The sequence below is a fragment of the Malurus melanocephalus genome, unplaced genomic scaffold, assembly GCF_030028575.1.
Source record: "Malurus melanocephalus ecotype Western Australia unplaced genomic scaffold, MMel_1.1 scaffold_403, whole genome shotgun sequence".
NCBI lineage: Eukaryota > Metazoa > Chordata > Aves > Passeriformes > Maluridae > Malurus > Malurus melanocephalus.
The window spans coordinates 66,394-88,798 of record NW_026623635.1 but is presented as its reverse complement, the minus strand read 5'-3'; the positions used below and the strand labels follow the sequence as shown (position 1 = coordinate 88,798).

The window sequence follows — 22,405 nt, the reverse complement described above, 5'->3', positions numbered from 1 at the left end:
GGATAAGAGTGCTGACGTTGGAATGTGGAATATATGGAATATCTCCATGARCAGATGCAGCTGGAGAGTTAATTAGTAAAGGCAATCATGTATCAGTTCTCGTCATTAATGCTTTTCTTCTCAATGTAACATTCCATACATTGTASTCAAGACACAAGATGTGCACATGGACCTTGTCAGCCCAAGCAGAATTAAGAAATTGTCCATTTTCCAGCTCATAATTTGGAAAGCAAAACACCCCCCTCATTAGAGCTAAGRAGCTTTATCACTTTGATCCTATTAAAAATGCTAATGCGTATTATGCTCTATTTTACTGCTGGTAATTCCTCTTCCAAATGACTTCTAAATTATTGCATGCGTGATTTATAATCACCCCTCACTGATGACAYAGGACTTGGGAAAAATTGCAGTAAAAGGGAAATCGTACATGGAGGTAAATAATTAGTTTACCATAATGCAATAAATACTAAGTATCATAAATGTCCTAACAGCAAAATCCACATTCTGTAAGCAGCGTTTAAAGAGTGAAGAGGTCAAGTCTTATCCCCAAAGGCAGCTTTTTCTCCTATTCTGTCTCATCAGTTCCATAGGTTTATTTCTCAATTGATTTATATGTTTGATATATAAGCATTTTCCTCCCATAAAAATTTCTATTGCAGGAGTCTCTGCACCTCAGATTTTTCAGGAATGCTGGTGCCCATGAATTTCTAGGCAATAGGTTCACTAAATGAACTGACTGAAAAATGAACGTAGATCTGTATTAACTGCACTTTCCACACACTCAAGGATGACAGAGTCATCAGTGTACAACAATGGAAAAGTAATTTCATATCGTGTTGCACTACATTGCCTTTAAAGTTATTACCTATAAAAATAATTCATTAAATACAAATAGAAGCCTGCAAGAATGAGAATGGAGAGAAAAATCCATAGAAATCATTGTCATCTGCTGTTATASAACTGGTTATGATCCTCTTAAAAACTGCCAGGCCAAGACAATAAAATAAAATGGGAATGGAAAGGCAAAATCTTCWGTAGTAACATATGCCCATGGACAGACAGCTTTTCCTCACAGAAGGGTTTATTCAGCATGCAGCCCTAATGGCTACTTCCACAAAGCTCAACTTTGTCTGTAGTCCTCCAAAAATTAACTGGTATTGCTGTGAATTAGCTGAAGTCTGAGATTCTTTACAGTATTCATGAATTGGATTATGTCCATGAATTGGATTATGTCCAATTAATCAATTGGCCAGGAGTTCCCAAGCACTGACCAGCTCTTTCAGTGACTCCCATACTGATTTTCTGACCAGCTTTTTCAGTGACTCCCATACTTCCCACTGATTTAGTGGAATCCTCAATTTCTGACAGCAAATGCAAATTATTTCAGCCAATTATCAATTTAACTTTTTCTAAATACAGTGTTGGCTATCTCTGGTTTACATTACTTCAAAGTAATGCTGTTGTATTTCTTTCAAACTTGAAAAAGTTCTAAAAAGTGACTTGAATTTTGTAGGCTGAGTTAAGAAACAAAGCATATGGCACATACAATATCACTGAGCAATATTCACAAGAAAAGGTGTCAGAATGCTACCTGTACCTCTGGGTGGAGTTAGTTCAATCATGTTAATTTCACAGAAACCAACAGGGAAAATAGAAGGGGAAGTGGCATGGTAACAAAACCAATCAGACCCATCTGCTGCTTCTGAGCCATCAATCCCAATCATAAGATAGCCATCTGCTAACACCTTGGTAAAGAGAAACAAAATTGCACATTAAATTCCTTCAGCTGGGTGAGAAGGCTACAAAGAAAGCATGCCATGTTTCAGAAGAGTGCAAGTCACTCAATCATTATGGAAGCACACTTAGAAGAACATTCAATTATAACAAAAAACCTCAAATCCTACCTGTCTCCAGGATTCTGAGTACACCTGTCACATGTACCTTTGATAACTGCAAAGTTATGAGATCAACTTTTCTTTTTTCCGATCTCAAGCTTTTTTTTTTTTTTTTTTGTGAATATCAGGTCTTCTTGTAAAGCTTTATAACTCAGTCTATTCTTCATCTTGCAAGGATATTCAGCACACCATTACTCAAAATCATAACCACACTCCTCCTCACTGGAAAGGTTAAACAATTCAGCTAAGCTGCTTTTTACATTTTCTCTTTTAAAACAGACTTCACATGGATTGGCTCCCTTTCAATCAAGCTAGGAAAGAAGTTCAGCCTTAAAATATCTTCACAGACTTCTGCAAGTCAGCAAGAAGAGGTTTRGTTTAAAACAGTTGCAAAACATTTGGTATAATAAGCAGAAGATTGTCCTGCAAATTCATCTCACAAATACRTTCTAATTAAAGGTCAGGCTGAATTTCCAAAGATTAAATAAAATCAAATTTACACGAGCACGTTTTCATAGTGGTTATATATAAACAATTCATAGGCACACCCCATTCACTATGGGAATGAACTGCACTGATTTTGATTTCAAGMTTTTTGTTTCAAGCCTGAATAAAGGTGACAAAGGATTCCTCTCTGCCTCCCCAAAATACACATTTGCCTTCTTACCTTTCTGATAGTTGCCACACATATTGCTGAAAGGTTTAAGGGGTCTATAGCTTCCAACTTCATTCCTTCTTTAAACCACTCTCCAGCTGCATCAACCTCTTTTACCTAAAGAATCACAGAATAGCAGCAAAAGCAACAAATTTAGTGAGTCTGGAACAAAACATACTCCCCCACTGCCAAAGCAACAGACAAATACCTGTTCTACCACCTCTGCTTATATCAAGGAGGTCAGATTGGGTAATAAAAGCAGAAATGCTTGTGCTGGGCCAGGATGTAAATAGAGTTTCAGGTCTGGTTTACACACAACAGGAAGTAAAGGTCCTCAATGAACACAAAGTGYTCTTGTTATTGGACTCACCTTCATAAATAAATGTGGGGGTGCATCAAAATGTCCATCCTGTTTCTTTGTAATATCTGAAAGGAATAACAGTATCATAATATTATTCAGAAGTTAAGAGCAAACAGCATCTTTGTATTTTTGTATTTATGTTGACTAATACCATGCAATCACTGGTGTGGGAGGCCCACAGTTTACAGTAAGAACACCACAAAAATCTGGAGGACACAACAATCCATTTATTTTCCTTGCTGACKTCTATTTGAGCTGCCTCTGTAATACAAACATCACTTATGAAAAAGCCCCAATATCCAGTATTTACAAGAACACTTGATTATGTCACAAAACCGATGAAAGAATACATAGAAGCTTTAGCAAAAAATGGGCAGGTAAACTACTTCACACTAGACTTTGTCAAAAAAATCACATCCATATATATTTTTATGTGATTACATACAATCACTTTATAAATGTTTCAGTGAAAGCTGAAGCATTGGGAAAACTGAAGGCTTTTCCTTGAAGGGAAGCCTYGTGGAATTTTCTAGAGGAATTCTGTTTCTGACAAGGGATATCATCTCAAAGGAATAGAGACATTAAAAAAAAAAAAAACCCAGACTTTTTTTGTTTAGAAACCTTAATTATTTCAAATTACAAGTGTTTTTGTATTTTAGGTAACAAGGAACTTAACTGTGTCCCTTCTCTTAGACTGCCACTTCACCTTCCCTGCCCATCCCCTAATKACCTCTAAATCACATAAATATGGCAATAGAAAATATTAGACAGTCTTTAAACTTGCAAGTAAATAGAAATTCTCTAATAGGATGCTTGTTCACATCGTATTGTACAAATAAAGGAGTTAGATATGAAGAAACTAGGAATTTGTGTAGCAGGGCTATAATTCCAGGTATCAGCATGCAAAGTGAAGTTTATCACACTTGAATTCTGCAGTTCAAGGTTCTTCTACCTACAGTTTGCTAATCTCTGTTTGTAACTGAATCTTCTAAATATCAACACACTACAAATCAACCTAAAAGTTATGGTGGCTTTTTCCACTGCTGTATAATCCATTAAYTATAATTTTAAATTAAATTCCTGCATGTAATATAATTGGCAAAACCCCTAGGCCACATGATACGCATTTTAAAATATCAGTATTCAAGACAGTTTGATTAATTGTATAAAGCAACAGAATTGCTTAAATCAGACTTGTCTCAGCCAACACTGCCCACAAAACACCTCTAAACCCCMAATACTTACCAGATCTCTTGAACCTGTGTCCTATACTTCGAGACCAGCCAATATGATGAATGAGTGGGCTGTACATATGGCACCAGAAGTCGTCAGTTTTGTCCTCACTCTCCTCATACACCAACCTCAGGCGGCCCCCGATGACACTTTCCACCACGGCCACCCTGGTCCGGCACAGATGTGTCTTGTCCACCACTTCTACCCTCATGGAAGTTTTGAATGGGTACTGCATACTCTCAGACACCTTTAAGCAACAGGAAACAAACATTCTGTAAGAATAGCCTCCGTTTTTCCATCTTCCTCTGTCTATTAAAGCACAGTATTAATGCACTTATTTAATTCAAGTACTTGTTAATTAACCTGAAGAAATGACACAAATTAGTTCTTTTATTTCATTGTAATAAAATGTTTCAGAAAACTAAGAATAGATCCTACTATGCTTTAATTGTTTCAAGGTCATACCTTGAGATACAATTCTCACCTACACTCAAGGAATTTTCCACTGACATAATCAAAGTTTGTTCAGCTGCTAACAATGGCTGAAGTTACCTTGAGCAACAATTCTAACAAGAAAAGCCAAGAATTTTTGTTCTTCCTTTGTCATCCACTCAAAATATAGCATTTTAGAAACAGGATTAAAATACTTTGTTATAAAAAGCATAGAAAATAAATCTTCCACATAATTAAAGCTGGAAACACTCACAAATGTGTTTCTTCACAACACAGAAACAAAAGGAAGAGAATGGAAATAGATGTTAATCTGCTTTGTGAAAATAGACTGTGTTTAAAAATCATCATCTGTCACTTGCCACTTTCATTTTCAACTCCCCAAAGGATTGAGATCATGCCAGTTTAATTTGGCTTCTGAGCCAATTTTTAAATAAAAATTAACAACTGCAGAAAGGCCTTTTGGTCATTTTTCAAACATTAGATGCAATGTAAAACAACAAATCAACTCTCATTTTCCTACTAAGAACTACATACAACAGCATCTCACAATATTGGTAAGTAAACTTACAGCACACTATACAGCAGCTGTCATATTTAAAGACTTGACTGAAAGATACAAAAAACCCTAGTCCAGAGCAGGTGAAAAATATTCACATTTAAAAGTATGATCTTTATATCCTCTAGATCCTTACTAAATGAACATATTTCATCCAGTTTCTTGAAATAGTGCATGATAAAAATGACTGATTTAGAAAAACCACTTTTCATTTTCCTTACATATCACAGGGTAGCTCATGAGCACTTCTGGGTTTTCTGTGGATTTTTTAAATGAGCTATTTTAAAATTAAAATAGACTAACTAGTTTCTAAAGCAAGCTATTTTTTCTAGAGCAAACAGTTTTCCAAATACATCCACAATTATGACTTAACTGGAGAAGGGATTCCATGGAAAATTTTATCTAAGGAAAGAAACTACTGTATCACCTTCACTGCAAGAGGAGCTAAATGTGCCATGGTAAAATATTTCAGCTCTTCACATTGCGCTGTAATTTTCTTTACAGAACATCATTGATATTGCATCAGCCTTACCTTCTGAGAAAAGTCAGGAGGAAGTGTTTTGGCACCAGTAAGTCGTTTCACTAGAAAAGCTTTCCAGTTTGTGTATTTGTGTTGGATGGCTGTTGCAAATGAAGGGGAAAAAATAAGCCACTGATTTTTAATTGTGTCCGTTAGAGACAACATTAGAGTCTGGAATATGTAAAGAAGAAATCCCAGATGACTGTTAAAAGGCCTGGATGACAATAATGACAAAAAGCCTCTTTAGAGAATGAATGCTACCCACGATTAAGTTCATGGGTCAGGGTAAGGAATTTAATAATAAAGTATGAATAAGATCAGTGCATGTCCCATCACTGATTAGTCAAATGCTGCCACCCTGATCTTAAAAGCTTTGAGTTGCATCAGATGGGCTACTCCAAGAAACACTTTCAGCATCAGTCAAGCTCTTACTTTTCCAAAAGTTAAAATTATTGTTTAATAAAGAGACTTTGACATCAATCAGTAAGGCTGCTATTTACATACTTCGAGGAGGAACTAAGGGCTTCCCACTGGTTGCACACCAACCAACTGGGTGGATGTCAGACCCACAAATGTTGCACCAGAAGTCAAGACTTGAATCATTTTCAAAGCCTTCATATCTCAGCAGTGCATTATAGCCTGCAAGAAAACATTTAAATAAGAATACAAGAATGAAACAAGCTTATAGAACATGTATGAATATTTCTTGACCAATCATCATGTACATTACATTTGTTTTCTGGACTACACATTTTATAGCAAGAATTTTAATGGCACATTTCTGGATATTATTAATGCACAGAATGGATTACTTTGATAAATGTGCATGTGTTATCATGTAAGTCAATTAATTAAAATTCTTGAACTATAAACCTTTAGAAGATGTACGTAGGAGGACAAAATTAATTATGCACAGTCTCCGCTTTTTCACATCTTAGATCTGTGACCTTGAATTTCTAACTTTTTACCAAGACAAGTGATTTGTATAACAAGGCTTCTTGCCAGCTCTTACGAGTCTCTTATCTGCTCTGTACTGCTCTTACTGAACTCTGAGGTAATATTTATAAAAAACCAAACCAAGAACAGACATTCTCAGGCATCACTGCAGCCACTATGGAACAGTGACAGTAMTACAATGTGTAACCTACTGACACAGCTCTGCCAGCCTGGCCACTGTCAGCATCACACTCACCAGGTGATCACTGACTAAATTATTAAAGCCCTTCACACAATTGTTTTGATTATTTTAATTCCAACTAAAGCACATTTACCTGCTAATTTTACAATTCCAGCTATCCAGAAGACTTTGGTAGGTAGGCTGCAGTCAGTGTTTGGAACCTCCACTCGCACTCCTTCTGCAATATCACCCCAGCAAGTCCCCATGGGTGCCTGTCAAGGTTGGGGTTAAAAAGTCACCAGCTCACCACATGAACATAATTATTCCTTGTTCTCTCAGTGTTTTATGAGCAACTTAAAAGGACAAAACATTCAATATACATACAACAAACATATGGTTAGAAACCACTGCTTCTACGAGAAGCTCCTTTGATTTTGAAGCTTATATGCCATATTGTAATCATATCCAATTATAACTGTGTATTTACTGAAAAAAACCATTGCATTCCAAGTTTAAATATCTGTTTAAGCACAATCACAAATTGTACATTCTCACAGGTCAGTTTTATGTTATCAGGTTCCAACTAGGAACAAACTATTGATGTTAGTGAGAATGGTGGAATTCCTGTGCAATTTCTACTTGCAAAGAAATTATGCTATCTATAGCACAGACATCAAAACCTTAAAATTCTGTAAATCAGAAATGTTGCTGAAAGAACACCTAGAAGTTATTTCTTGAATCTATTCTCATGATTTATTATGGTGGGGTTTATCACCCACTGATTCACATCCTCTCAGAAGAACAGGCTGTCACATCACCTGCAAGTGATCACTCCTTGGAGCTGGCAAAAAGAACAGAAGGCTCTGAGTGGCACCTTTTTAATGAACAGCAGAAGGAAAGGCACAGCAAGATCCCTCACACTGTCCTGTGTGAGGAACGTGTTAGGAACGAGAAGGAATACCTGATGAACTTGTAAGGGTTTGCAGAAGCTGCTGACAGAAATTACATTTAGTTTGCTATCTCCAGAAGAACATTTGGTTGAGCAGAACATCATGAAATGCCAAAGATGGCATTGTAGCGATATCAGAAATGCAGAGTTGGAAAACCTAAATTCTTAACATTACTCAACTGGAGTTAATATTGTAACAAGTAAGAAAATGACTCTGCATTACACTTGAGACCACCCAGAAGAGAAAAATTAATATTTTGGGTGTTTTAGAACAACAGGCACATCAATTCTGAGAAAAATTAATTTTTATCAATTCAGAGATTATCCACCTGTCACTGGGACAACTGAAGGAGGGATCCTCTGGCTCTGCACAGTCTCACTTACAAAGCTCTTTGCAAACCCAGAGAACTGAACCCTTCAGTGGGAACAACCTCCAACTGCACAGAATTGTTGCTGGGAGCTACAAGGGAAGAAATCTGGATTAATCCTGAATGACTGGAAATGACAATATCAGAATTTTGCTCTCAGCAATAGCCACTAGCAGCACCAAAAGCTGAACTTATCTTAAAAAAGTGAAACCCTTCACTAGTGGAAGCACTTGAGGCTATATAAAACTTGAAACTGGTTTTAACTCTTAAAGGAAACGTAAGTATGCCAGTTTTCACTCTTGAAGCCTGGTCTCTTCATGTTCTGCTATGTCCCATCTACACCAGTCTAGACCTCAGAGTTCTCTTCTGCCAACTGGCAGCCAGAGAAAAATCCAACTGAAAAGATGATGGCTTGTTTTCACACATCAAATATGCAGCTACATCTTCTTAAATCCCATCCCATTTTGCTATCATCTCTAAATTGACATGAGTAAGCTTTTGAATTGAATTGGGGAAATAAACTTTTCAAACTGCATATTTTAGCAAATCTTGTTGTTTTGTAGAGATACAGATGAGACCAAACAATCAAAAATAGCAGTACTGAATAATTTCATAATCCAGCTGCACTCAACTGAAATATATTTTACTGCCTGCTCATCTCTTCAGTTGATTCAGTGAGAAAAGTAAATCAAAACACTTCTCCTGACATCAACCTATAATAAAAATTTCATTTCTAGAACGTGGATTGGTATAGAGGGAAATAGCAGAAAGTTAAATTTGTCCTTGTCTGTGAAAATATTGGTTCTGCTAGTTCTCCTACACCAATCCATATGGCTCACCCTATCAAGAAGGAAGCCATCCTGTGCAGCATCACAGGTGAAATGCCAGACCATGGTACTGTCCTCAGGGATGGTTTACAGCACTCCTGCTACACTGCACCATCTCGGCCTCCTTCACTCATTGGGAATATTCTTAAGGCAGGAAGACCTGGATAAACCAGGGCTGTGACAGCCATCTTCCTTCATTTCTCCTCTGTCTCATCTGGTTAATCAATCAATGTTTGAACAGTGCTTTTTCAAACTCAAAAAGCACTAGAGAGGTGTTAGGTCTTATTTATCTGCTGGCTGGAAGGTGACTGCAGGCTGGATTGGCATAGTGTGAACTAGCAGAACCATCATTTACAGGTAAGAACAAATTTACCTTTCAGACTCATGACGAAGAGATCCACTTCACATCACTCCCAAACAAGGAAGAGCTGGCTCCTGGTTCCTGCTCCGGGACATGACCTGGGAGGGTCAATCTGTGAGCACCAGGGGCCTTCTCTGCAAGGCAAGGGGCAGTCAGGAAGGGCCTGTTTGACAGGAACACCTAAAGGCCAAGCACCCCCACATACACAGCTGAACAAAGAGCTCACACGGCTTAAAAAAGTGGCTTCTAAAGATTTTRAATGGCACCAACATTGCCATGATTCCACACTTTAAATCAGGATTTTAATGGCAAAGTGATGCTACCAATTCCTGAAGTGTAAGGAATGCTGAAACCTGGTGTGTGAGCAATAACAGGTAATGCCAGAAGAAACAATGTGCAAAAGAGTTTAAACAAAACCCTTCAAAGCAAAGCACTGCCACCCAGTGCAGCATCCTGGAAATGCTCCCTTCCATCACACTGGATATAGTTATAAAACAYAAGAAACCAAGGGAATGCAAATGTTTTGGCTCAAAATAAAATTCAGCTGGAAGAAAGAACTTCAGGAAATGTCCCCCTCACCAGCAAGAGAGTGAAAATAAATAATTACTCTTAATTGTGCATGAAGTTGTCCATTAAGTAGTACTGCAAAACAACTCAAAGCACTATATTTGCTTTCAGATTTAGGAATGGTTTGAACTAATAAAAGCAACTATAGAAAAGAGCAAAAAGTGTTTGGAGGAGAGAGAAAACAGAACACAGGTCAGCAGTGAGCTCACTGTATGTGACTAAGCTATAACACAATATTAAAAACATTAAATTGAGTTTTTCTCCTTGCAGCAGCTACTGCTGTGTGTCTGATTAATGCAATTTGACAAAAAAAGCAGCTGCAAGGTGCACAAATGGGAATTCTGGCTTCCTGTGGGACATAAACCAAAGCAATTCTCTACTTCAGTTTACTGAACTCTGAAGCCATGGCCATACCATTGCTACTGAATTTCCCTAGCACTACTCAACACTGAGGTCTGGAATAAAGGTAAAATGGAAGCACAAAAATCAAAGTATCAAGTATCAAAGTATCAAAATACTTCAAAATTTATTTTTCTCATAAAGAGAAAGAACTTCCAAGATTTAGATACTGAATTCTGAAATATTTCAAATTGAAGAAGAAATAATACCMCAGGAAAAAGAAAAACACAACCAAAAAACTGATGTGGGAAATCTACATCATACCTGAGACGATGAAGTATACCAGGATATTAAAAAAAAAAAAATAAACAAAAAAACCAAGAAGCCAAATCTCACATAATTCCYTTATGTTTTCTTTAATATTTATTTCAGTGTTCCCTATCAAATATCCATACAGATACACCCAGTATAACCAGTAAATTAAATATATTTTATTGAAAAATGAATTAAGAGTAATATGTCATGATTTTACTGTCAAATCAAAACTTTGGTCTTGAATAGAATAAGCTTTGTATGTTCCATCACATACATACAACATGTGTATGGAATCCATAAAATGGAGGGTAAACAAACATCAACTAATATAAACTTTTATAACTCAAAGCAAAACAGTACACAGAAAACAGCAATAATCTTTCCAGAGAGACAAAAAGAATATTGTTTAATTATCAGTGGAGAGTGGGACAGAGAGATGGATCTAACAAGAGAGCACTGAGGCGTTTTCAGATTCTGACTGCTTTAAAGAATGTATTTTTCAGAGAAAAAATTAAATGCAAATCATACCCTTGTAACACTAACTCATGCCCACGAAAGAAGTAGAAATCTCCAAAGGAAGCTACAAGATTTGCATTTTACTTGCACGAAAAAGGAAAAGAAACAACTTTCAGGCTACTTAGCAGCACTGCTGCCATGATATGGTGAAAATTTTCAAGATACTTGGTGACCATGAATGTGGCCTTGGTTCCATTATTGGGGCACTGGGCAATGAATGAATGAAGCAGTGAGAAAAGAAGATACAACTCTTCTAATAATGCAAGTTGCAACATAATTTACAAGTGACCTGACAATTGTAGCCATCTCTAATTGACAATGCCACCCATTCTGAGGCATTTGGGGATAAAATAGCACAACCCCCGGTATCAAAGAACATTTTTTGATAYGGATTTATGAAATCACTTCTTACATGTATATAGCTGTGAAAGCAAAGTGCAAACATGCTGACCTGAGCATGTGGAATTTGATACAAATTCCCCAAGTTCTCCTAACGCAGGGCTCTGTTCTGGGCAGTAGCTGAGGCCTCTGAGCATAAAGGGTGCTATTCACAAAGTGCCAACTGCCAGGAGCCCTCAACTCCCACTGCTTTATGAGCTGACAGGGCTCAGCAGGAATTCCAGAGCTGGACAGAAAATATGTCTCTTCTCCTTCATGGACAACTTCCATGAAACAAAATGTTTGTTTTGATTGCAACTTTCAACACATAATTTCAAGCAAAACAGAAATTTTGTAACACAGAACACTTCAACTTCTCAAATTTAAAAATATGCTGAGAAAACACCTTCTGCCAAAGTTTTTACTTAAGACACAAAGTATTGACAATATTCTAAACAATGTCTAATTATTGGAATTTAACAAACACATTAAAGACAGATGGTACTAAGTATTTTCCCCATACCCTAATTTCCTCAGTTATTAAGGAATGTCTTTGTGTTTGGAATTGTTGTAACTCTAATATAAGCGATTTCTTAAATTTCATATTTCTAAACAGTCTTCATTTTCCTCTATTCTAGACTACCTGGCAGCCCAACTGACAGGGAAAATCTGACTAAAAAGTAAGAATGAAAATCCCAAATCCARATATGCAATGTTCAACACAATGGAAGAAGCCTTACTTAATCTAAAAAACCTTTTGTAACTTTTTCCAGTACAGCATGGTTTGGTTGGTTTGTTACTCTGCAGTACATGGGAGGATTTAGTGCCTTGAATGTGAGAAAAATAATTCAAGTGTTTTAAGAGTCCTCCTTTTACTTTTTGTCTATGAGAGTATGATGTTCAGACTGGTTTTAAAGGACAGTAAAAATTATCTCAACTGTACTTATGCTACCCACGTTTATTATATAATTTTCACAGGTCATGAATTGTATATGAACAKGAATTTTTAGGGAAAATGAATTCAAGAATTCCTATAGCCTCACTCATACACCAGAGAAGGAAAGCATAAACTGAGAAATACTCACGTGTTTAAAGCAGGTAACAGGAGCTGCTGTAAAGCTATTGCTATTGATGTAGTTACCCCAGCTGAAACCTTCCACAGGGACAGCTGCTAAGGGAAAGTTATTTTAGTTAGAAAGTTGCGAATGAGGCACAAATCTTCCAGTATTTTTGTCTCAGCTCTGTTTATGTGCTGTTACCTGCTTTTGTCTTTGCCTGGTTTTGTAAGGTTGCTTGGTACTGGGCATATGCTGCTAATTTAGCCACTAAGGGCTGTTTTTGTAGAACTTTAGCCTTCTTTGTTGGAGGTTTACCCTAAAAAAAAAAAAAAAAAAAAAAAGCCAAGTAAATAACATCTTTCCAAACACCCATCAGGAAATTTCCACAGTCTGTAGCTATGTTTGGTAGATTTAACTAAAATTAAAAGCACACAGAGACTAAGTACCACACAATTACATGTAATATAAAATAAATTTAAAAAACCAGTAGCAAAGAATGTCCAAAAGATGACTTTTGTACTACTATTCCAACTTGCACAGCATTACAGATTCACTGTTGTTTACCTGAAAGAAAGATAYCTTTTAAAAGCAGGTCAAAAGGAAGAACTTTTAATCTAATTTATAGCCATGTAATTTCTTGKCATTTGGCAATTTGAGACAGGGTATAATATTTCTTGACATTTCTGTATCTTTTCTTGAACATTACAAATACGCCAGGATGATTATTTGATTAATACTTTAAGCAAACAGACAAACCCCTATTTTGCAGCTTTATAAAGAAAACCCTCAAACCCAAACAACTTATCTTAAAACATKCAGCCAGCTGCACAAATGGCCAATTTCAGCACCACAGACGACAGAAAGGAAGTAAAGAAAACGGTGTCTGTACCGCTACCTGAAGCCTGGCCAGAATGCTGGCCTTCTTGGAGTTGGAGGAGTAGCTTCTGGAGCACGACACGCTGCAGAAGCGCTTGGTTTTAGAGTAAAAAGCGTCCCGGACACCAACCATCCCACACATCTCACATGTAGCTGAGCAGGGGAGAGAAAAATGTCCAAATGTTAAGAGTGTAGGTAAAATCGCAGGAAAAATTTAGAACAGGACAGAGTGATGGTCCTGGATGTGGCACTAAACAGCTTCTGAGCATTTGACCCTGAGCTGAATTCCACAGGAAAAGGATTTACAATTTAAACACCACCACTAATGTTGGGGAACACCAAGAACCTCAAATTCACTGGTGAAACAAGGCCTCTTTCTGCTCCCTATTAATTTCACCCCCAGTGCAACTGAATGACCCAGCTAAATCAGCTCAAGCTGATTTCTGTTTTTTCATGRTTCTTAAAGAAACATCTGCTTTGAATCTGGGCCCGCCAATCTTGACTTCCTCTAAATATTTAATACTTCCAAGCTGAAATAAAACCAGATGTCTTTTTTGATTCGTAAATTAGCATATCCCAAATACCCCAGCCCACCAATGTTCTCTTCTGGCTGGAATCATGTTTCAGAGGTGGACAGCATCACCCACAGTGTTGCATGATGAATAACACTTGGGAGACCAACTAATGCCAGTGAGACAATACCAAAATTCTACCCAGAGAGAGCTCTAAACACCAGGATTGCAGATAAAATAYTTTTCCCCAATAACAAAAGCATTACTTAAATTTACTTTCCTAGTATACTCCAGCTCAGAGCTAATGAGTGAACAGCTATATACCAACATGTTTTCCACAGTAGTAGAAATAAAAGCTTTTCTAGTGTAGGAAAAAACAAATTTAAATATAYWGTATMTATATAAAATAACATAAAGARCAGAGAGAAGGTATGCCCTGGCATAGAAAGAACACACTGACATTGTCCTCAAARCTCCAAGAATAAAACCAATGCACATGGGAACACACAGATGCATGTACAGACACACACAACACATCTGACAGAAGGGCAGATGTTCCCATGCCACTTCCTCCCTGTCAGCAGAATTTGAATCTTCTCTTACTTCAGTTTAGCAGAACCCAAACAATTCCCCCTCCCAAAACCAACCAACCCCAACCCTTCAGCTGCTCTGGTCCCTTTTCAGCTGGGACCAACATTTGGGATTGGACCTTCGCAACCCAGGAGAGGCTAAAACCCATCAATATCCAAATCTTTGTGCTTGTGCAGCACACACTTACCCATGCCAGATTTGCCATCTGGATAAGTATAAACTTGCCCATTGTTCTTGATAATTGGKAGACTGGATGGCAAAGGAGCAACCTCCTCCTCACTCTCATCTGAACTGGAGCTGCTGCTGGTGTCCTCACTACAACTATCATAACCGTCAAACATCCCGAACGAGTCTCGGCGTTTCCTTTCCACTCGGGAACTATGTTCTGTCTAAAAATTAAAAACAGCCAAACAACAAAAAAACCAAAGAATAGCAGAATGTTCTGAATGCAAAGATTTCAAAGTCAAGCTTAAAAAGTTTCACAGGTYAGTCTTCAAAAGCTGATATTCTAAGGCACTGCTGTATAAGCACAGACATGAGCCATGTATTGCTAATTACATGAGCATTGGTATAATCAAAACTGGCCAATTTTTGGTATTGTGATATAAAGGAAAAAAAAAATCTCTCTCTTGATCCACTGAGAATACACAGGAGCCATCCATACATTTAATTTCYTTGGTATCTTCAGAGTTCATTAAGCCTGATGTGCTGAACACTGACAGCCACACGGATCTCATATGCAAATGAGCACATTCCAGATGGCTGCAGCCAATTCCACTAAAATTCATTCATTTGAGAAAGCTGGGCAGAGAAAAGGCAGTTCAAGCAAGAGGGCACTTATAGCACAGGAACAGGAATGAGAGGCTCTCTGCTCTCATTGGCTTGTGGGGTTATCCATAAATCACTCAKCTCCCCTATGAGCCCGTGACTCCCGAGTGAACACGAACACCTCTCCACCTCACAGGGCTGTTCTGAGGATTAATACATTAACCATTATGAAGAGCTCAGTTACTATGGCAATGGGGTCTGTACAAATGCTGAAAGATAGAAAGGTGACTAATTTGCCACTGTCATATACAAAAAACTTGTTACATAATAGCTTTTCTATAATCAAAAAATCTGAAGTAGGAAAAAAACCACACAATTTTGAAGAAGGCATGACAGTTAAGCAATTTCTAGCAAAGACATTAGAAAAGCAAGTGATTAACTGATGCACTTTTTCTTAGGCACATCCACCACATGCATTTTGATACAGTGACAATTAGCACTTTATTAACAATCTTACACAGCTCTACAGAAACAAGGCTGATCCTATGTGAGCTGACCTCATTAAGCTAAAAAAAAATTATGTTTCAAATTGTTTCCATAATCTTAAACAGTATCTAATAAGATTGAGAGGAAATAGCAAACAGAAAACAAAGAAATTCCACAATAGAAGCACAAGTTAGAGGAATGAAGTACAGACAAGAAAACAGCAGAAAAATTAAGAAAGCCTTTGCCTCTACTTCCTTTTCCAAGAGCTAATTTTATTTAAAAGTCAGTGTAGACAGAACAATAATGTGAGTGGGCTTTCCCTTCTTAAATTGCATTTGGATTCATAGCTTAGAGATTTCATCACAATTCCCCAAATCCCTTTCCTAGAGTGCATGCCTGAACGTCTTTATTGTTAGATCTCATTCGAGTCTTTTTCTGCCATGCTATCCCTTTATTACAATATATTCTCCTTTGCAATCTGAATAAATCCTATTATAGAAGGATTTCCTAATAGTTACAAGAGAAAACTGATTTCCACACTGACCCAACCCTAGTATGCAATTATTAAAAAAAAAATCCCCTAAAAAACCCAGTAAGCATGAAAGGTTATGCAATAAGGCAAGCACATTTAACACAGAGTAGCTCTAAAACTAAAAAAAGTCAGTGTAATGTTAATTATATATATACTCCTCAGCCAAAAAAAAAAAAAGAAGATCAAAATTGTACTAAACTCAGTCAAATTTAGGGTAGGGCATAACCTGACACCTTCCTGAAGGCACTGACATCAGCAATCAGGGTATCCATGGGATTGTCAGAGGAAACACTGAGCCATGGCAGACAAAGCCCAGCCCTGACCTGTGTTGGCAGCAGTGTCACCTGTCCCGTGTCACCTGTCCCATCTGCCACCACCATGCACCACCAGTGACTTGTTTGTGTGTGCACGTGTGTGCAGCTTAAGGCAGAAGTTGAGCACAACGTTGCCATGGATACAGTATCCTGCCAACACTGCCAGCGATTTTCAGAGCTGAAGATGCAAACTAGTCATCTTGCTCAAGATTTCAGGAGCTCCTTGCCATCTCACAATATTTAAGTTTTCCTGACCTCAGTTTCTGCTGAGATGTACTGTGTTATTCCATAGGAAGCATTCCCAGCAGTACCACCAGAGCACTTGAWGCCTACAAGGTTTTATGGACAGACACTCGTGGTGTTTCAGAGCCCAGGAAGGATCTCCTTCCTCACGCCCTCATCCTCTCTAAATCAGCTGATCTGATTTCACTAAGAGATTAGKGCCTCATCCCACCCCAAGGTGTGATTCCATGGCTTCAGCTCTCTTAGGGAGATTGCAGCATGAGCCAGTCTTGGGATAACCCTCTCCTATTCCAGACTGGAGAACCCTGGACCCACAGGGCAGTTGCTTTGCTCAGTGCTCTGCTGGCAGAGGTCTCACATGCTGTGGCAGCTCACAAGGAGCTGGTGCAGCCCATGCCCACTCCCTCCAACTCCCACTGCCAGGRAAGGTGGAATAAGAACCGGGAAGCTGGGGGCAAGGTGAAGGAGCAGAAGCTGAAGCAGTGGCAAGGTGACCACCAAAGACACCACAACAGTGCACTTGGCTCTTTTTGTTGCTCTTTTGCATCACTTCCATCTAGAGCCTCAAAATTATTGCTAAGCTTTCTTTGCCAAAATATCCACARTTGAGAAAGAAAATAGTTTCTCTTTGTAAATGGAAAGTTGGGCCCTCAATTAGGAAAAAAACATTCTTCAGCATTATGCAAGTTTCAAAGTAGCAATCATCAAGTTTTGGAGTTTAACTACACTGTCAAAACAAATCTCATGTATCACCTTTCCATTTACATAATATTTGTCCTAATTGTTCCAATTCAGAATTTTTGAACATCAAATTTGCAATTCAAAGCAGCAGCTTTGCTTACCATTTTAAAATAAGACTGCAGTTTTTATAAAACATTTGTATCACAGATATTGCCAGAAGATGACCATATTTGCCAGGTAATTTATGCAGGGCACTCTTAATTTATAGTTATTATCTGGATTGCAACTGGAGAAACTCTTTAAAATGTTTTGCGGGATGTCAAAAAGGCAGAGTTTGCAGGAAAAAAAAAACCCAAGTACACAAAAGTAGGTGAAAGTTAGGAAAGATGATATGCAAATAGCCATGCTGGATTTTGTTAGAGCAGATCAAAACAGTTCTACTTTGATAATGAACACCACAAAGGTTCTTTTTGACCCATGTTGAAACACACTGTAGAAATAAGTGAACATGTGCAAGCTTTGCTAAATCCTTCCTGCAGAATTCAGATGGACAAAAGAATAGCTCTAACATCTGAAAATGAAAAAAGTTGGGGGTATAGCCCTGAATTCAAAGGTCAAAGGCATATCCTTACGAAAAGGACAATGTATGCGTCAGACAAAACTATAAACAAGATAAAGCAGCTACTTTGGTACAGCAGCAGCCTGCAATTCCTGCTGAGTGCTTGCTGAGTGGTTCCATCCTTTTCTCTCAAAAATTAAGTATAAAATTGGGCCGTTCCCAATCTTCTAGGGCCTCCATCTTTTTCCAGAAGCTCTCAACCACATTACCAACACCTCCTGAAGTGCTGGTAGCCTCTAAATACACTATGGAGCTTCATCAAAGATACAAAGAACTTGGAACCATCTGCCCTATGTACACAGCCTCTGTCCCTTTGTTATCCCTCCTACCCTTTGTTATCCCTCCTACCTTAGAAAAAGGCAAAAGGAAGATCCAGGAAATGACAGGTCAAAGTGCCTCATCTCATCTCTGGTGGATGGAACAAGCAATGCTGGAAGTCATTTCTAGGCATGTGAAGGACAAGCAATTCTTGCAGAGTCCTTTTAGGCTCCGCAGGCAGTGCAAGCAACACCTTGTCTGTCTGAAGCAGCACCTCCCCAAGACAGCTGCTGGGTCTTGGATTCAAAAACAGGTGTGCAAGCAAAAAAAAAAAAACAAACCCAAAAAACCCAAACAAACAACAAACCTACTCTTCAAAGCTGGACTTAGCACTAAAATCATGCTGAGGAGGTTGTCTATTCCCCAGAACACGACCAGATCTGTGTTTCTTTAACTTCTAAAAAAGCAGGGAGCAGCCTCCTGCCTATGCACTATGCTTGGAGCAATAGCCTGGCTTGCTATAAAACAGAACCTTGCAGCTGGTTAATGCCAAAAGAGCAGCAGCTTGAGTAACTCCTCCACTAACAGAATCTATCTGTACATTAAGCAGAAGCAATGCACAAACAAAAGAACAAGACAAACTTTCAGGCATTCTGGCTATGGCTTATTTCCCTAATAAGATTACTGGTTCCTCAACAGAGGTTTTCAGTCAGAGCACTGTGAAGTGTAGGGTGAGCAGCACTGGCAAATTAACCCATAYTATTTGCTCGGGGGGTTTCTTGCATACTTTTCTTTATTGAAGGGATGGGTGGAGAAAGGAACTCTTAAGAACTGCTTTCTTATTCTGCCCAACTTCCCATTTTCCTGTTCTTCCTCTCCTCCCTGTGAATACTTGGCAACAGAGTATTTTTAAGAAATACTCTTAATTAAGCATTACATAAGGCAAATGGTATGATAAAAGAATATAGTTAAGGAAACCGGTTTTCCTAAGAGCAGGAAGGCAACTCTAAACAAGCATGAAAATAACCCATTTCTCACTCTTTAAAAACACATTTTTTTACATATATACACACTGAATTTGATCAACACATTATAGCATACATTCTTTGAGTGTAATCATGACTCTTACAGCACAAAAATTGGGAACAAAGAGTGAGCAATCCATGGCCAAAACAAAAACCAATTCATGTTCACCAGACATCAAACATTTACTTAGGAAATGGCTTTAGTGTCTTGATGAAGACTATGMTCAAACATTGGCAAAATTTACACAAAGGAGTTTGAAGGTAAAAACTTGCAAAAAACCCACCTCCTTATTATGAAACCAAACCTCTTCCCCCASGTAAGGGCATCTGACCACAGGAGGATGACCCAAAACAGCCACAGAAAGGTTTCAAATCCCTCCAAATGKTTGTTGTTATTTTTGAATTCAATCTGAGGCAGCAATTTGGAGCTTGGAGTGCAAGAGCTGTGGCTCAACAACAGCAACACCTGAACAGAGGCATCACTTCCTATATTCAACTCCAACCCCCTCAAATGGGACAGAAGTATGGACAGATGGGATCTGAGGCCAAGGTCAATAATGAGATCACCACAACYTTCAAGCCATGGGTCTGTGATTAGACAGATTTCCTTTAATCACATATCCTCAACACATCCAAGGGTATTTCCAAATTAGACTCAAATTTGATGCACAGCTTTTGTTTTTGAAAGTTTGTTGACGCTTTATGCTACAAACTTCGTTTCAGCTCTGGATATTGGCATTAAAGAAACATGAGGATGGAACTAATTTATTACAACTCTTCTGAATGCAAGTTTACATTTCAAAATAATTTACAGTAGRATAGTAGCTTGTCCCTGTGGAACTGAAGCCTAATTGTGCCTCAGAACATGACCAAAAAAGAAAATTCAAACACGGTACCAATTTAAAGAAAACACACTTTCAGCTTTCATTAAAAACAAACAAACAAAAACCCCCAAAGCTAAACATCTTGGGATTCCTGGAAATTAGAACCAACCAAACTTACTTTTTTTTATATAAGCAACTCACCTCTATCTGGAAATGTGCCTTCCACTCTTATTATAAGTAAAATCTCTGCTGGAAAATTACAGAAATGTTTTTTCCTGTCTCTTCATTTGCTATGTATGACAGCATTTTGTCTGAAGCCAGTTTCTGCTGTTTGCCAATGGTTTTGTCCATAGCCTCTTCCCCAGGGGGTTTCACACAAGAGGGGAGACTCTTTCATAAAAAAATATATCACATTAGCAGGCAATTTTGGAGGGGGGTGTGATGATTAATATGTGAAATATCTGAGTTCTGAGAAAACTGAAAATCTGTTACAAACTCCATTATGTTTCTACTAAGCCCTTACAGGAGTATTTGGAAGAGGCAAATAATTCACTTCAAATACTGTGTTACCATTAAAAAGAGAAAACCAAAATAAACCCAAACAAAGTAACAAATTTAAATGCAAAAATCCCCAGAACCACCACCAACCCAAAACCAAAGTCTTCAACACCTGAATTCATTCCATGAGCTCAGAGTCAGATTCAGCAAATGATCCCACATGCCCACAGTACACCAACTCACCTGAGAAATGAAGGAATGCAGTAGTGGTTTGCAGAAGGTATCAAAAGCCTTGCAAAATTAAATCAAATTTTAGAAGGTAAGAGAAATGAAAGCCAATGGGAGGGAACTTTTGTGCATGTTATCACTGCTGCCAGAGGCATTTTGCTCTTTGGGGAACAATGAAGAGAATTCTTCCAGTTTGCAATCTTTCTGCACATGCACAAGCCCACATGCTCTCAAGAATAACACCTAAACTATTCCTGGGAGAGAATATCCCTCTRCACAKTTYCCTATACCTACATTACACACTTCCTCAAAAYGATGCCTAGGCTGAAGGAACAAGAAAAGACAATCGACCTGCCAAGTTTTATTGCCTTTTAAAGGGCATATATTGCTTTAGTTCTCATTAAATGCTCCAGATTAGACTCTCATAGCATTATTCCATTCCTTTTAAGTCAAAATCAAACTGTTGAATACAATAAATAAGTAAATGAGGGTTCTCAAATGTGCAAAATAATTTTMATTTAAAATACAGGAGACTGGCCTGCAGCTTTCAGCTTTAAATGGGTTTTAATGCGAAAAATCACAACGGTTGCCAGCCACATTTTAAAATAAATTGCTTTTTCACACAAAGAAATTTTTACCAWAATCAGCATATGCTTTATAGCAGGACTTTTAATTTTTAAAGCCACACCGGGCAGAAATTTCCAAACATTTCCAGCAACAACCTGAAAGTGAAACTGGTTTCACGAGTATACTGCTCTTTACAAAGAGAACAAAGTCACAATATCAGAAGTCATAAAAATTGCACGGGGAGAGAGGAAGTGGCCGCAAAGAATCAAAAACTTTYGAAGCGCTAATATTGAAGAAAACTCTCCAGCGCTTCACATGAGCACGCTGGAAARCTGAACTTTAAAATCTAGAACTACGGGAGGAAGTTGCTGAACCCCGGTACTAGAGCGGAGCACGGGGAGAAGCGCGCCCGGGAGAAGCAGAAACTTTTCTCTGAAGCAGGAGGAAGGAGGGAGGAAGAACAAAACCCGACCCCGCARAACAAAGGGGTCCCGCCGTGCCGCCCCCACGTGCCCCGGCCGGACCCCCCCGTGGCTCCCCGGGACTCTCCGCAAGCAGCAGAACCGCGGGGAGCGCCGGCCCGGCCCCCGGAGCCCCCGCCCCGGGCTGGCACAGCCCCCCGCACCCCGCGGGGCCGCCCCCGCAACACCCGCGGTGTCCCCGGCTCCCTCCCACACACTGAGGGGCCGCCTCCCCCCGCACGGGCACCGGGGCTCGCTCAGCTCCCGCTCCCCGCTCAGCCCGCGCCGCTCTCCCCCTCAGGCGCCRGGGGTCCCGCGGGGCCGCCGCGGCCGCGCCTCCCGCGGGCTCCGGTACTCACCAGCTCCTTTGTGTTTTCCATCAGGCCCTCATGGGCAGGAGGCGCCCGCTGCCTCTGCGCGCTCGCCCCGCGGGCTCGGGCGCTGCGGGTGCCCG

The 22,405-nt window shown here is 38.9% G+C and overlaps 1 protein-coding gene across 11 annotated transcripts in view; it reads right to left on the bottom strand.

Moving 5' to 3' along the window:
* Window positions 1–22,399, bottom strand: part of MBTD1 (mbt domain containing 1) — a 35,046-nt gene extending 12,647 nt beyond the window's left edge. Inside the window, exons 1-14 of one of the 11 annotated variants that reach the window (XM_057379389.1) lie at window positions 22,311–22,373; window positions 20,939–20,986; window positions 20,399–20,587; window positions 14,635–14,836; window positions 13,358–13,497; window positions 12,670–12,784; window positions 12,496–12,581; window positions 6,945–7,062; window positions 6,178–6,312; window positions 5,686–5,774; window positions 4,157–4,391; window positions 2,921–2,976; window positions 2,563–2,667; window positions 1,592–1,745 (exon numbers count right to left, since the gene is read on the bottom strand). In XM_057379389.1, the coding sequence (XP_057235372.1) occupies window positions 1,592–1,745; window positions 2,563–2,667; window positions 2,921–2,976; window positions 4,157–4,391; window positions 5,686–5,774; window positions 6,178–6,312; window positions 6,945–7,062; window positions 12,496–12,581; window positions 12,670–12,784; window positions 13,358–13,497; window positions 14,635–14,788 (1,387 nt within the window). In that variant the 5' untranslated portion in view covers window positions 14,789–14,836; window positions 20,399–20,587; window positions 20,939–20,986; window positions 22,311–22,373. Of the gene's footprint in view, window positions 1–1,591; window positions 1,746–2,562; window positions 2,668–2,920; window positions 2,977–4,156; window positions 4,392–5,685; window positions 5,775–6,177; window positions 6,313–6,944; window positions 7,063–12,495; window positions 12,582–12,669; window positions 12,785–13,357; window positions 13,498–14,634; window positions 14,837–20,398; window positions 21,990–22,310 lie in introns of those variants that run through there. The other 10 variants (XM_057379390.1, XM_057379388.1, XM_057379391.1 and 7 more) reach the window with 10 other exon arrangements.
* Between the last annotated feature and the right edge of the window lie 6 nt (window positions 22,400–22,405).